Genomic DNA, 13743 nt, shown 5'->3' with positions numbered 1-13743 from the left:
GTTGCTATAGATAATTTTGTCCTTGACAACGACCATAAGATACGGTCGAAACGTTGGATAAATTATTCTCAACTCTTTGCACTAATAAATTCGATTCAGCATTCTAAAGAAACGTTTCATGTGTCATAACTTCAGTGTGCCAGATTTATCACTATTTTATTGGTATCATTGTATGTGTCAGGTTCCTATAAGGTGTCAGGACGTCACCGTCTATTTCTCCATGGAGGAGTGGGAGTATTTAGAAGGACACAAAGATCTGTACAAGGACGTCATGATGGAGGTTCCCCAGCCCCTGACGTCACCAGGTAATAGACAGGACTAAATACACACGGCCTATAATTATCTGTATGTAAGGAATGAATTCAGTCCCTGTATGTGTCTCCTCCAGTTCTATCCAGTAAGAGGACAACACCAGAGAGATGTCCCCGTCCTCTTTTCCCACAGGACTGTAAACAAGAAGATCCCGATGTTCCTCAGGATGTGCTTCCTCCAGCTCTATCCAGTAAGAGATATCTACTCATGTACTTTCTGCACTAATTTTGTGTTTACATCTTTAGGCTTTCTGCTCTGTTTTTTTTTCAGCTGTTCATCTGTATTTTCTTTGTTTCTGCTTCTTCTGCTGTTTGTTTCTAGTCCCTTCTCTATGTTGTTATGAGGGCAACTCAAAGATCTGCAGAGGGTTCATGAATACCCTGTTTCCCCGAAAAGACGACCTTCACCAAAAATAAGACCTACACCGAAAATAAGACCTAGCATGATTTTATGAGATTTTTGGAGAATACTTGAAATATAAGCCCTACTTCAAAAATAAGCCCTAGTTACAGTCAGGGCCAACGTTGGGAGGAGTCAAACTGCGCAATGTCTTAGGCACCCCACTCTTAGTGACCCCATCAGTTCTATTCTAAGGTTGATTGTTTGAGGACCTTTGATGACTTCATAGTCATGTGACATGATGTAACCAAAGGTCTCTTAATTGCAGGAGTCTAAGGCTATGTGTCCACGGTAGAATGTACCTGCGGATTTTTCTGCATGAAAATCCGCGACTTTTTGCCGGATTTGCCGCGGATTTACCGCGGATTTGCCGCGGATTTTGATGCGGATTTTTTTTTTTTTCCCATTCTATACCCAAAATCTGCACCAAATCTGCAACAAACAATTGACATGCTGCAGATTTTTCCGGATCAAAATCCGCGGCAAATCCGCAGCGGAAAAATCCGCAGCATGGACACAGCATTTCCAAAATGCCATTGAAATGGCTTGGAAGTGCCGCTGCTGCAGATTTTCGGGAAATCCGCGGCAAATCCGCGGCAAAATCCGCGGTAAATCCGCAGCGTGGGCAAATAGCCTAATAGAACTGAATAGAAGACAGGCTGGCATGCAGGACTGGCATTAGGGGAAAGGGAGAGCAAACTAAGCTATTGCACAGGCCCCCCATTCTCCTAGGGCCCCAGTGTTTTTATGCCGATTATAGGACTGCTTAAGAACCTTTTCAACATCACATCATGTGACCAAAGGTCTCTTAATTGCACGAGTCTAAAGATGAAGAGGAGACAGGCTGGTGTGTGTGTGTATTCACTTCAATTTTAACCAGCTTTGCCAAAATTGGCAGAGCTTGGCCAGAAGAAGGGTGTGATGCCACCGCTTGTCTTCTTCATAACAAACTGCAGCGTTCCCTATGCCAGAAATCTCACTCCAGTCCGTGATGTCATTTTTCAGTGTATTGTCTTATTTGGAGCCCTAATGTTTATCTGCACAGACCACAAGACCCTGCTACCTGTTTTTGTTACAAAGCCTAAGGATAGGCCATCAGCGTTAGGGGTACTTTGCACGCTGCGACATCGCAAGCCAATGCTGCGATGCCGAGCGCGATAGTCCCCGCCCCCGTCGCAGCTGCGATATCATTGTGATAGCTGCCATAGCGAATATTATCGCTACGGCAGCTTCACATGCACTCACCTGCCGTGCGACATTGCTTTGGCCGGCGAACCGCCTCCTTATTAAGGGGGCGGGTCGTGCAGCATCACTGCGATGTCACACGGCAGGCGGCCAATAGGAGTGGAGGGGTGGAGATGAGCGGGATGTAAACATCCCGCCCACCTCCTTCCTTCCGCATATGTTAAAAAATATACTCTTAAATATATTTTTCTTCAAATACGTAAAAGCACATGAAAGAAAGAACTTCAAAAAAATGTAAAAAATAAATGTATTTTATCTATTTAAAAATGGTTGCCAGGGTTCAGTTACAGAAAGGAAAAATAATATACTTTGTTAGCTTAGGTAAAAAGAGTTCATTTAGTCCATACTGATCAATGGGAAATCTTTACCCATCTTTCCTTGGGTCCTGAATGGCAAAGCAGGGGGTGTCATCTCTTAGGCCGGACAGCGTATGTTCGTCCTGCAGCACTGGAGTCGTCTGACCGCAGGCAATGTGGAGGAGCGAGCAGTGGCCCCCTCCATCGTGTATTATATACCAGCTGTTCAGTCCATATAGGGTGTTCTAGTTGTATAGTTCCATATGACATAATCTTCTGGAAGCTTCGGGAAGGATTTATATATATCCTTCCACGTCAGTACTCAAGTATACTCAATATAGATATTTTAATACTTATTCCTTAAAAACTTAATTAATAAACTATGCCCTCCAACATAAACAGAACTGTGAACGTATATGTATTACTATGAAATATTTGATAACTAGATGTATTAATTTTAATGTTTTTACAAACCCCCCTTGAAGCGGGTGGAGTAACCCCGAAAATTAATTAATACATCATTAAAATAACAAATCTTATTTCCTTATTTGGTGATAATGGATTAATATCAATAATAATGATGAATAATAATTAATTTGCATTATTCATGTTGTAAGTTCAATAATATAATAATGTGGATTCATGTTATGATAGGCCATGACTGATCAATCATATAAAAATATATATCTATACTTCGCTAGACCTAAAAAGAAATGTAAAAAACAAATCCGGTCACCATATGATGTCCTCTGAGTTGACGTCTTCTTATCTCCGATGTAATCCGGCATAAACACAGTCTCTTAGAAATAAATCCTTTGATAAAATGAATGGTTACCAATTTACAGTCCCATATTGTGTTTATCATTGTTAGATCAAAGTCCATAAACTTTATTTTTTATTACAAAGTCCATAGCCAATGTTGATAAACCACAGTTCATGAGTGTAGAAGAATAGCAAAAGTCTTTGATGTCTGTGCAGTGTAATTTCCTTCATGCTGCCTGTTGTCAAATCCTGGAACAGATGTTAAGACGTTCTTGGTCAGCACGACAGGGGTTAACTTTAACACGTCATTGCTCTTCTTAGTAACTTTAGGGAGGTCTTAATGCACAGACCATTGTCATTGTCCATCCTGGAATCATAGGACCACTATGTTTCTGAGATGCAAACGCGGTAAGTGTATTTTGTATGTTTCACAGTCTTATTTGTGACGTTACCTTTTGGACCTTTTTGCAGAATCCCTTTTAACTTTAGGATAATTATAAAGTCTTTTTATCTTCTATAATCTTGATTGAAGACTTCATTCCCTAATCTAAATACCAAATATGGCAATAACTATCACTAATAAATGTCACAGCGTATCATAACTCTAATACTATAATACCATGTCATTATTATTATCGTAGAAGTATTAATATAATTGATACTCAGAATGATAAAATACTGCATAATGGTATAGACAATAGTATTTTCTTGTAATGACCTTTTTTGTCGTTGGTGCATTACCCTTCCAAACCCATAGGTGGCAATGTGTTGAATGTAGCCGAAATATAATATAAAATATGAAACACTATAATGTGTACCTATAACATGTATCATATTATAAATATGAAAGGCAACAATGTGGCTTTTTAGTTAGATCATTTGTAAAATTATAAACCAAAGCAAATAACCTTTTAGAAAAGACTGGATGATTTCATCAAAACACAATAATACCCATTATAAATTATTATTGATTAACAATATAATATATATTATTTGTAAATTTAGAAAGGTAAACCTAGATGTACCTTGATCTTCCATCTTTATTATTCTAATTTAATTTATTTGATTTGTCTATTATTTATTAAATAACCTACTATAAGAAAATGTGTAACTATAAGTAATATTTCATCCTTATTGTGTTAACATACTAATATAAAAATAATGTATTACTAGGAAATAAACAATTGTATATATTGATGAAGGAAGTATCTTTTCTTCCAGAAAAGTGGAACTTTTCCCTTTTAATATGATTCATATTTAATAAAGTAATATTCTTATATTCGATATTACTGAACTAAATATTAAAGTGTTTTCTCAATTGAGATATTTAAAATCTGAAGAAAAAATAAAAATTGTAGAATTAAGATTTTGATTAAAAATGTGAATATTAAATAATAATTAATATAAAAAAAAAATAGGAATCAAAGGAAAAATGAAAATCGGAATAAAAAATAAAAATTGAAATAAAAATAAGGCCTTCTATGTATATAACACCTATGTCTTTAATAATACAGAACCTTAATGTTAATAATTAAGTCATGTAACCTTGCAAATAATACACTTCTCTTAGTATATAAATGCATTATGATATCCCGTATTTTTCGGACTATAAGACGCACCTGACCATAAGACGCACCCTGGTTTTAGAGGAGGAAAATAGGAAAATAAAATTTTAACCAAAAAATATGGTCATGACACACTGTTATGGGGCGAGGATCTGCTGCTGACACTGTTATGGGGTAATGTCCCCAAATTCTCTACTAAGGTACCCCATTCTGGTAAGGATCCTCCTGCCTTGTATATGATCCTGCTCATATACCCCCATCCTGTTCATAATATACCCCCCATCCATCCTGCTCATAATATACCCCCCATCCATCCTGCTCATAATATACCCCCCATCCATCCTGCTCATAATATACCCCCCATCCATCCTGCTCATGATATACCCCCATCCATCCTGCTCATGTTATGCCCCCATCCATCCTGCTCATGAAATGCCCCCATCCATCCTGCTCATGATATGCCCCCATCCATCCTGCTCGTTATGCCCCCATCCATCCTGCTCATGATATGCCCCCATCCATCCTGCTCATGAAATGCCCCCATCCATCCTGCTCATGATATGCCCCCATCCATCCTGCTCATGTTATGCCCCCATCCATCCTGCTCATGTTATGCCCCCATCCATCCTGCCCATGTTATGCCCCCATCCATCCTGCTCATGTTATGCCCCTATCCATCCTGCTCATGTTATGCCCCCATCCATCCTGCTCATGTTATGCCCCCATCCATCCTGCTCATGTTATGCCCCCATCCATCCTGCCCATGTTATGCCCCCATCCATCCTGCTCATGTTATGCCCCCATCCATCCTGCTCATGTTATGCCCCCATCCATCCTGCCCATGTTATGCCCCCATCCATCCTGCTCATGTTATGCCCCCATCCATCCTGCTCATGTTATGCCCCCATCCATCCTGCCCATGTTATGCCCCCATCCATCCTGCTCATGTTATGCCCCCATCCATCCGGCTCATGTTATGCCCCCATCCATCCTGCTCATGTTATTCCCCCATCCATGTATATGGCCTGTGGCACAGAAAAAAAAAATAAACGTTTATACTCACCTTTCCTCACTCCCTGAAGCACCGATCTCTGTCTCAGCTGCAGCGCCGCTGTATGGAGCCGTCACCACGTGTGGAGCCTTCCCCCTGCAGCATCGCGCGATGTCTTCCTGTCTGTGCCGGTCAGCTGAGCTGGTGGACACTAGCGGCGCGCACAGCGATGACGTCATCGCTGTGCGCGCCGCTAGTGACCAGATCAGCTGACCGGCACAAACAGGAAGACATCGCGCGATGCTGCAGGGGGAAGGCTCCACACGTGGTGACGGCTCCACACTCGGTGACGGCTCCACACTCGGTGACGGGTGAGTATACTGATTCACTGCACCCCGCGCTGATAATGATGCACGGGGGGCAGTGAATACAGCCGCACATGATCACTCCAGGCTGTAGTTGCCAGGGGTGATCACGGCCGGCTGTTAATTATGCGCGCACCCCCCCGCCCATCACCCCGCCCACCTGTCAGCGCCGTGTTCGCTGAGAGATGATGGGCGGGGGGATGGGCGTGCATATGTAATGAGCGGGCCCACGTGGTCACGGCAGGCGCTGCTGCAGCCTGCTCGTGCTCCCGATGACCCGCTCCACCGCAGCACCCACATTCCCGGCCGCAGCCCTATAGTCAGACCATAAGACGCACCCCCCACTTTCTCCCAACATTTGGGGGGGAAAAAGTGCGTCTTATGGTCCGAAAAATACGGTACTTCAAATATATTTTTTTTTATTCCCAATTCTTCCTTTGTACTTGAAATATTAATTATTAAAGTATCCTGTAAACACATATATTTATCAAATATAAAATGTGTGATTGAGACCAAACCTCCCCCTTCCAATATCATGAAATATGATATTATAAAAATTAATATGTTTAGATTAAATTAAATTAAAATTTGTGTTGTATATTTTCAAGACCATATTATAAATATCACTTCCATATTTGAAAAGAAAAATGATTACCAATCTATGTATCAGTAAAAGAAGTGACTTAACACAAAAGATCCTAACATCTCTATATTAAAGAAATATGTCTAAAAATAATATATATATATCCGGTATAAATTCCTTCATTTATACTTATGTACTATAACCTATTTATTCTAATAGTATATATACATATATTATAACCTCGAAGTTAAAACAAAAATTCCCTTTTTTTTTTTCTGGATCCAAGTACTCTGACTTTAGCAGCTGCTCAAACAATCAATCATTCATATACACATCTATGCACACAAGACTGCCATGGTTCTTTAACATATACTTCTACATAGAAACTGACAGACTCATATCCCTTTTTTCCAAGTATTCTATGCGCATTTCAAAAATTATGTTACTAATTTGAAGTACTTCTCGAAAAAAATACAAATTCCAATGTATTACATGCTGTAACATTTGACCATAGAACAAACATTTATTATTAGCTTTAGTAATTCAAGTCACATGCTCTGGTACGTGCAATGAACACCATTCCAAAACAGCAAGCAGTTTTACTACACTCCAAAGCTCAGATTACATTTCTAATAACTCTAAAGAAGATGCATGTATATTCATAAAAGAAACGTTAAAGTAATAGTTGTCTAGCAATTGGTACCTGAGAAAATAATAATTATTATTATTAATCGTACTTTTGCGATTATCCTTACCCAATAAAATATATGTTACCTGATTGAGGATCAGAACAAATGTATAAATAAAAAGTTAATACTTCATCAATCTGCTTTACTGATAAATTCTGAGGGAAATAAAAGAATAAAATTATTATCATATTCATGATAAAAATGAAACACTTAAAATCTGTTACTTTCTCTTATTATTTTATTTTAAATATTATTATTCATATACAGAGATCAAATTATTAATTATAACATTAAACTATCATTTACTAAATGAAAATATGACCTTAATTTACTGTCACTACCTTTAATATATATATATATATATATATATATAGATAGATTCACTGTATATGAATAAACATATTTATCAAACAATAAATTAATTTACCCAGAAATCCACTTTATTTAACTGAAGACCATACCTAATTTTTTCTTCAAAGATTCGCTTTATTAAATTCACTTTGAACTTATAGGAATCTCGGAACTTATGTAATTCAAGGTTTTCTGTTAAATGAGAGAGAATGTCTCTCTCTGAAAGACCACCCAGCTGTCGCGGACTATCAAATCCCAACCCAGGGAGAGGATCTCCACAAGACACCTGTTTCTGTCTTTCAAAGCTCTTACTCATCATTTGTCTGGAATCCTCAATCCCAGTGACCGATCCCGTCACTGGTGACAAGGGTTTTTCCTGTGGAAAAAGACTTTTAGATGACAAAAATTGGGGTGGATTGTATGGTTTGTAACACGTATGCATCTTCCTCCGAACTTCATACACCCTGTCACAGAAATATCTGGATCTGGGAGACACTGTTGGTTTTTCACAAAAACTCTCCCTTTTTTGTGTTGGTTTTTCAGAATTAATTAATTTCTGTTTTGATTGACTTTGGCGACTTCTAACAAAATCGATAAATGTCGTACATTCGAATAGGGACTTTTTATTTAATGCCACCGCACAGGCTGCATTGTCAAGGAAATGAAATTTCTTGATGAATAAACGTATCATTCCATCCAATCTGACATTTGGAATAACCGCCCTATACAAACGTTCAAAAACGGACATAAATGAGAACATACTCTCATTCTGTTCAATTTGTAATTCCTTCAACATCTCATAATTTGGATCAGATTCATTCCTTGCACAGAAGATGAGATTTTTCAGCCTTATGATATCGTTATCATTTGAACAATCAAATGTCTCATTGTCAGAAGACTTTTTTAATGCCAATTGTCTAAAAAAATGCTGAGGTAACCACATACGGAATAACTGATTCGTCTCACTATTGGTTAAATTTAACTTCTCAACGGAACTTTCAAATATCTCTGAATTTCTGCAAACATGTATTTTAGGATTATATGCGGGAATTAATTTGCATATGTCCAATAGACTCTTCCTAAGTTTAATTCCTAAATTTGTCTGTTCTATTTTTAGAAACTGATCGTCGCCATTTTCTCTCTCCACGTGTCCTTTCTGCACGTCTCCCACTCTGGCTCCTCCCCCTTCTGGCTTCTCTACGTCATTTCCTGCTTCTTTCCCAGTATGTTGAAAATGACCTTGATTACGTAGCACATGTCTGCCGCCATTATCAAAATTCTGATTTGCAAAATTACAGCCAACATTACAGTCAGAATTCACAATATCACTGACTGACATTCCAGGTTCTAAGCAGTCTTTGGATTTCTCTGTCACTGACTCTCCTGACAATTCAGGTTGTCTATTTCCACCATTTTTACACTTTTCTACGATTAACTTGTGAAAATCATAGACTAAATGACAGACATTTCTGATTTTCTGTTTCTCTCTATTAAAAGACCTTACACATTCTATACGTGAATTCTCAAGTTCACACTCCTCATAAAAGCGTAACCAAATCTCTTCCACATTAGAAATATCTGGATAAGTGAACTGAAGTTTACTTTGCTTAACATATGAAGAGATAAAATCCATTTTCTTACCTGAAATGATCAGATGATCTGATGGATGATCCTGTAAGACTTGATTCACCTTGCTCAGCACGTCCAATACTTCTTATGGACTGACTTTGTAAAGATTTTAAAGTTCATTAAAAAAAAAAAAAAAAAAACATTCATGCAACTTGACTTATACGTATTTCCTAGGTTCTGCGTGATTTTTTATAAATTGTCGATTCCTGATCCTTTGCAGGAGATACTTGACTTCGACCCCCCTTATGCAAAGTGAAGGAACAACAAAAAATGTAAAAAAAATTACGAATGACTGAGCTCGCCAAATGTTAAAAAATATACTCTTAAATATATTTTTCTTCAAATACGTAAAAGCACATGAAAGAAGGAACTTCAAAAAAATGTAAAAAATAAATGTATTTTATCTATTTAAAAATGGTTGCCAGGGTTCAGTTACAGAAAGGAAAAATAATATACTTTGTTAGCTTAGGTAAAAAGAGTTCATTTAGTCCATACTGATCAATGGGAAATCTTTACCCATCTTTCCTTGGGTCCTGAATGGCAAAGCAGGGGGTGTCATCTCTTAGGCCGGACAGCGTATGTTCGTCCTGCATCACTGGAGTCGTCTGACCGCAGGCAATGTGGAGGAGCGAGCAGTGGCCCCCTCCATCGTGTATTATATACCAGCTGTTCAGTCCATATAGGGTGTTCTAGTTGTATAGTTCCATATGACATAATCTTCTGGAAGCTTCGGGAAGGATTTATATATATCCTTCCACGTCAGTACTCAAGTATACTCAATATAGATATTTTAATACTTATTCCTTAAAAACTTAATTAATAAACTATGCCCTCCAACATAAACAGAACTGTGAACGTATATGTATTACTATGAAATATTTGATAACTAGATGTATTAATTTTAATGTTTTTACAGCATAGTCAACGGGAGCCGCGGTAAGGCAGGTAGGAGATTTTCCTCGCTCCTGTGACTTCACACACAGCGATGTGTGCTACCGCAGGAGCAAGGAACAACATCGGACCGTCGCGTCAGCGTAATTATGAAATTCGCCGACGCTGCACTGATGATACGATTACGACGATTTTGCGCTCGTTAATCGTATCATCTAGGAATTACACACTACGATGTCGAGAGCGACGCAGGAAGTGCGTCACTTTCGACATGACCCCACCGACATCGCACCTGCGATGTCGTAGTGTGCAAAGCCCGCCTTACAGTCCCAGACAACCCCGTTAAATATCCGGCACATGTCTCTAACAGAGACGGCTCTTAGCCTTTTAAACTTGACTCAATTTTTGACAGAGATATCACAACTCCAGTCGACACCTTGTGACTCGATTGCGGGATACTGAAGGGTTACTAATAGGGATGTGTTCGCCACTATTCGGTATCCGACGGATAATGGGGTATTTGAGGTATTCGCTATCTGACGGCTAATATGGTATTCGCTATCATACTTTCATTTTCATTTCTGACTTCCTGGCGCCTTTATCCAGCCAATGAACACATCTGATGTTGCTTGCCCTCACAGTAACGCCACAGCTATCTTTGTTGTAGTGTTACTGTGATTGGCTTGGCCGCACGACGTCATAGGGGCTATATAAGCCAGCGGCCATTATGGTCAGTCGGTCTCGCCCTCTCCTTTTCTTACTCACCGATCACGGGCGCGGTGCTGCCCGGCTGTCACACTGTGGCGGGTTCTCCAGCTTTTGAAAATGCCGGCCGCACATTAATCCATCTCGTATTCCCTGCTTCCCCCGCCCACCGGCGCCTATGATTATTTGCAGTCAAACACGCCCCCACGCTGAGTGACAGATGTCTTACTGCAATCAATTACAGCCACCGGTGGGCGGGTCTATATCACGTAGCAAAATAAATAAATAATGTAAAACAACGACATGCGCTCCTCCCCCAAATGATACCCAGCCGAGGTAAGCACACAGCAGCGGGCCGGTATTCTCAGGCTGGGGAGGGCGACGGCCATGGTTACGGCCCCCCCTTCCGCAGCTGAGAATATCAGCCCGGTGATGCCCCGAGAATGTCGCATCCATTAGATGCGACTGTCCCGGCGTGTCACTGGCCCTTCCTGATTGCCGTGATGCGGTGGCCATCAGGGTAATAAGGAGTTAATGGCAGCGCATCGCTTCCACTAAGTCCAAGATTAGTAACGGCAGCGGCTATGACACGCTATCACTATCTATAGTGAAAGTAAATAAACACACACCGAAAAAATCCTTTATTTGAAATAAAACACCAAAAAGCCCCTCTGTCACCACTTTATTAACCCCCCCCAAATATCCAGGTCCGGCGTAATCCACACTCGGCGACGTCTGTGAGCGAGTGCTCAATGCAGACTGATTCCGTGAGCGATGCTGCAGAGGTAACTCCAGGTCATTTCTCACGGTCGGTGATGTCAACACATTACCGATCGCGAGAACTGTAATAAAAGCTGTAATATCATCTATCTATCCCTCTATCTATCCCTCTATCTATCCATCTATCTATCTACCACTCTATCCATCTATCCCTCTCTCCATCGATCTATCTATCCATTATCTATCCCTCTATGTATCTATCCCTCTATCTATCCCTCTATCTATCCCTCTATCTATCCCTCTATCTATCCCTCTATCTATCCATCTATTTATCCATCTATTTATCCCTCTATCTATCTATCCATCTATTTATCCATTATCTATCCATCCATCCATCTATCTATCTTCCTATCAAATTCAAATATGCTTTATTGGCAGGAACAAAATACAATTAGTATTGCCAAAGCAAGAGAAATACAGTAAGGGGTACTTTGCACACTACGACATCGCAGCTGCGATGTCGGTGGGGTCAAATTAAAAGTGACGCACTTCCGGCATCGCATGCAACATCGTAGTGTGTAAAGGCTGGATGATACGATTAACGAGCGCAAAAGCGTCGTAATCGTATCATCGCTGCAGCGTCGGCGTAATCCATAAATACGCTGACGCGACGGTCCGATGTTGTTCCTCGCTCCTGCGGCAGCACACATCGCTGTGTGTGAAGCCGCAGGAGCGAGGAACATCTCCTACCGGCGTCACTGCGGCTTCCGTAGAATATGCGGAAGGAAGGAGATGGGCGGGATGTTTACATCCCACTCATCTCCGCCCCTCCGCTCCGATTGGCCGCCTGGCGTGTGACGTCGCTATGACGTAGCACGACCCGCCCCCTTAACAAGGAGGCGGGTCGCCGGCCAGAGCGACGGTCGCAGGACAAGTGAGTCCATGTGAAGCTGCCGTAGCGATAATGTTCGCTACGGCAGCTATCGCAATGATATCGCTGCTGCGACGGGGGTGGGTACTATCGCGCTCGGCATCGCAGCATCGGCCTGCGATGTCGCAGCGTGCAAAGTACCCCTTAGTGTGGTGGGAGGGGATCAGGGTTATGGGGAGTTGGGAGCACAATTTGGGCTCTGAAAGTCCTTTTAAGTCCTTATGTTCCTCTCAGCTTATGACAAGTGGAGACATATTGGGCGGCGATCTCCACCATTGATTCCTCTTCCCCCAGTAGGATGCAGAGTTTCCTCTCCTCGTCCATGAATGGAAAGTCCGGGGTATGAGTGGTAAGTTTCTGGAAGTGGGAGGCCCTCACTGCTGAGTATTTGTCACAGTGCAGTAGGAAATGCGCCTCGTCCTCCAGAGCCCCCTGCTGGCAGTGCTGGCACAGTCTGTTCTTGTATGTCTGTCGGTGCCGCCCTGTTTCCATCTCTAGGCTGTGGGCACTCAGTCTATACAGACTCAGGGTCTGCCTGTTTTTGGGGTGGCGTAACCTTTCCAGGTATGGGGCCAGAGTGTAGTCCCTCCGCAGTGACCGGTAGATGGTGAGTTTCTGGGAGTTCTCTAATTCACTCTTCCAGTCCTCTATGTATTGCATCTTGCAGCTCTCTGAGATCTCTTTTATTTGGGCTTTTGTCAGGGTGTGTTGCTGACTTTGGCTGTACTGGCTGCCGGGGTTCCTTGCTTGCTCTGGACTCTGGCTCAGTAGGGCTTTATAATGGTAGGAGCTGGGGTTGCTGTTCTGTATGTGCGCTTGGTGTTATAGCGCCCTCTTGTGTATACTGAGCCATAAGGGGAATCGGCCCAGCTCTTCCCGACAGGCTATGTTTGAGGTGATGCGATGGACTTGGAGAAGATATTTACAGAACTCCAGGTGGAAGACTTCGGTTGGGCTGGAATCCCACTTTGTGTGGTCTGGGTTGCTCGCTGGGCCCCATAACTTGCTGCCATACAGCAGTATAGGGGTGATGACGCTGTCAAATATCTTGAGAAAGACTCTCACAGGTGGTTTGAGGTGGTACAGTTGTCTTCTGACGGCGTAGAAGGTTCTGCACGCTTTTCCTTTCATGGCTTCTGCTGCTTGCTTGAGGCTCCCGTTATTGCTTAGCTCCAGACCAATGTAGGTATAGTTGCTGGTCTTCTCCAGCGTGGTGCCATTTAATGTGAAGGAGGGAGTGGGTATTTTGTTCTGGTTCCTCTTCTGAAACACCATGACTTTGGTCTTCTTTTGGTTGATGGATAAAGCC

General features: G+C 41.4%; 1 protein-coding gene across 1 annotated transcript in view; it reads left to right on the top strand.

Moving 5' to 3' along the window:
- Positions 1-204: 204 nt before the first annotated feature.
- LOC142259028 (uncharacterized) overlaps positions 205-13743 on the top strand; it is a 125846-nt gene continuing 112307 nt past the window's right edge. The window contains exons 1-2 of the mRNA XM_075331564.1: positions 205-305; positions 389-502. Coding sequence (XP_075187679.1) covers positions 221-305; positions 389-502 — 199 coding nt within the window. The 5' untranslated portion in view covers positions 205-220. The remainder of the gene's footprint in view (positions 306-388; positions 503-13743) is intronic.

Source organism: Anomaloglossus baeobatrachus, assembly GCF_048569485.1.
Source record: "Anomaloglossus baeobatrachus isolate aAnoBae1 chromosome 5 unlocalized genomic scaffold, aAnoBae1.hap1 SUPER_5_unloc_22, whole genome shotgun sequence".
Lineage (NCBI taxonomy): Eukaryota > Metazoa > Chordata > Amphibia > Anura > Aromobatidae > Anomaloglossus > Anomaloglossus baeobatrachus.
This window is presented reverse-complemented; position numbering and strand designations above follow the sequence as displayed.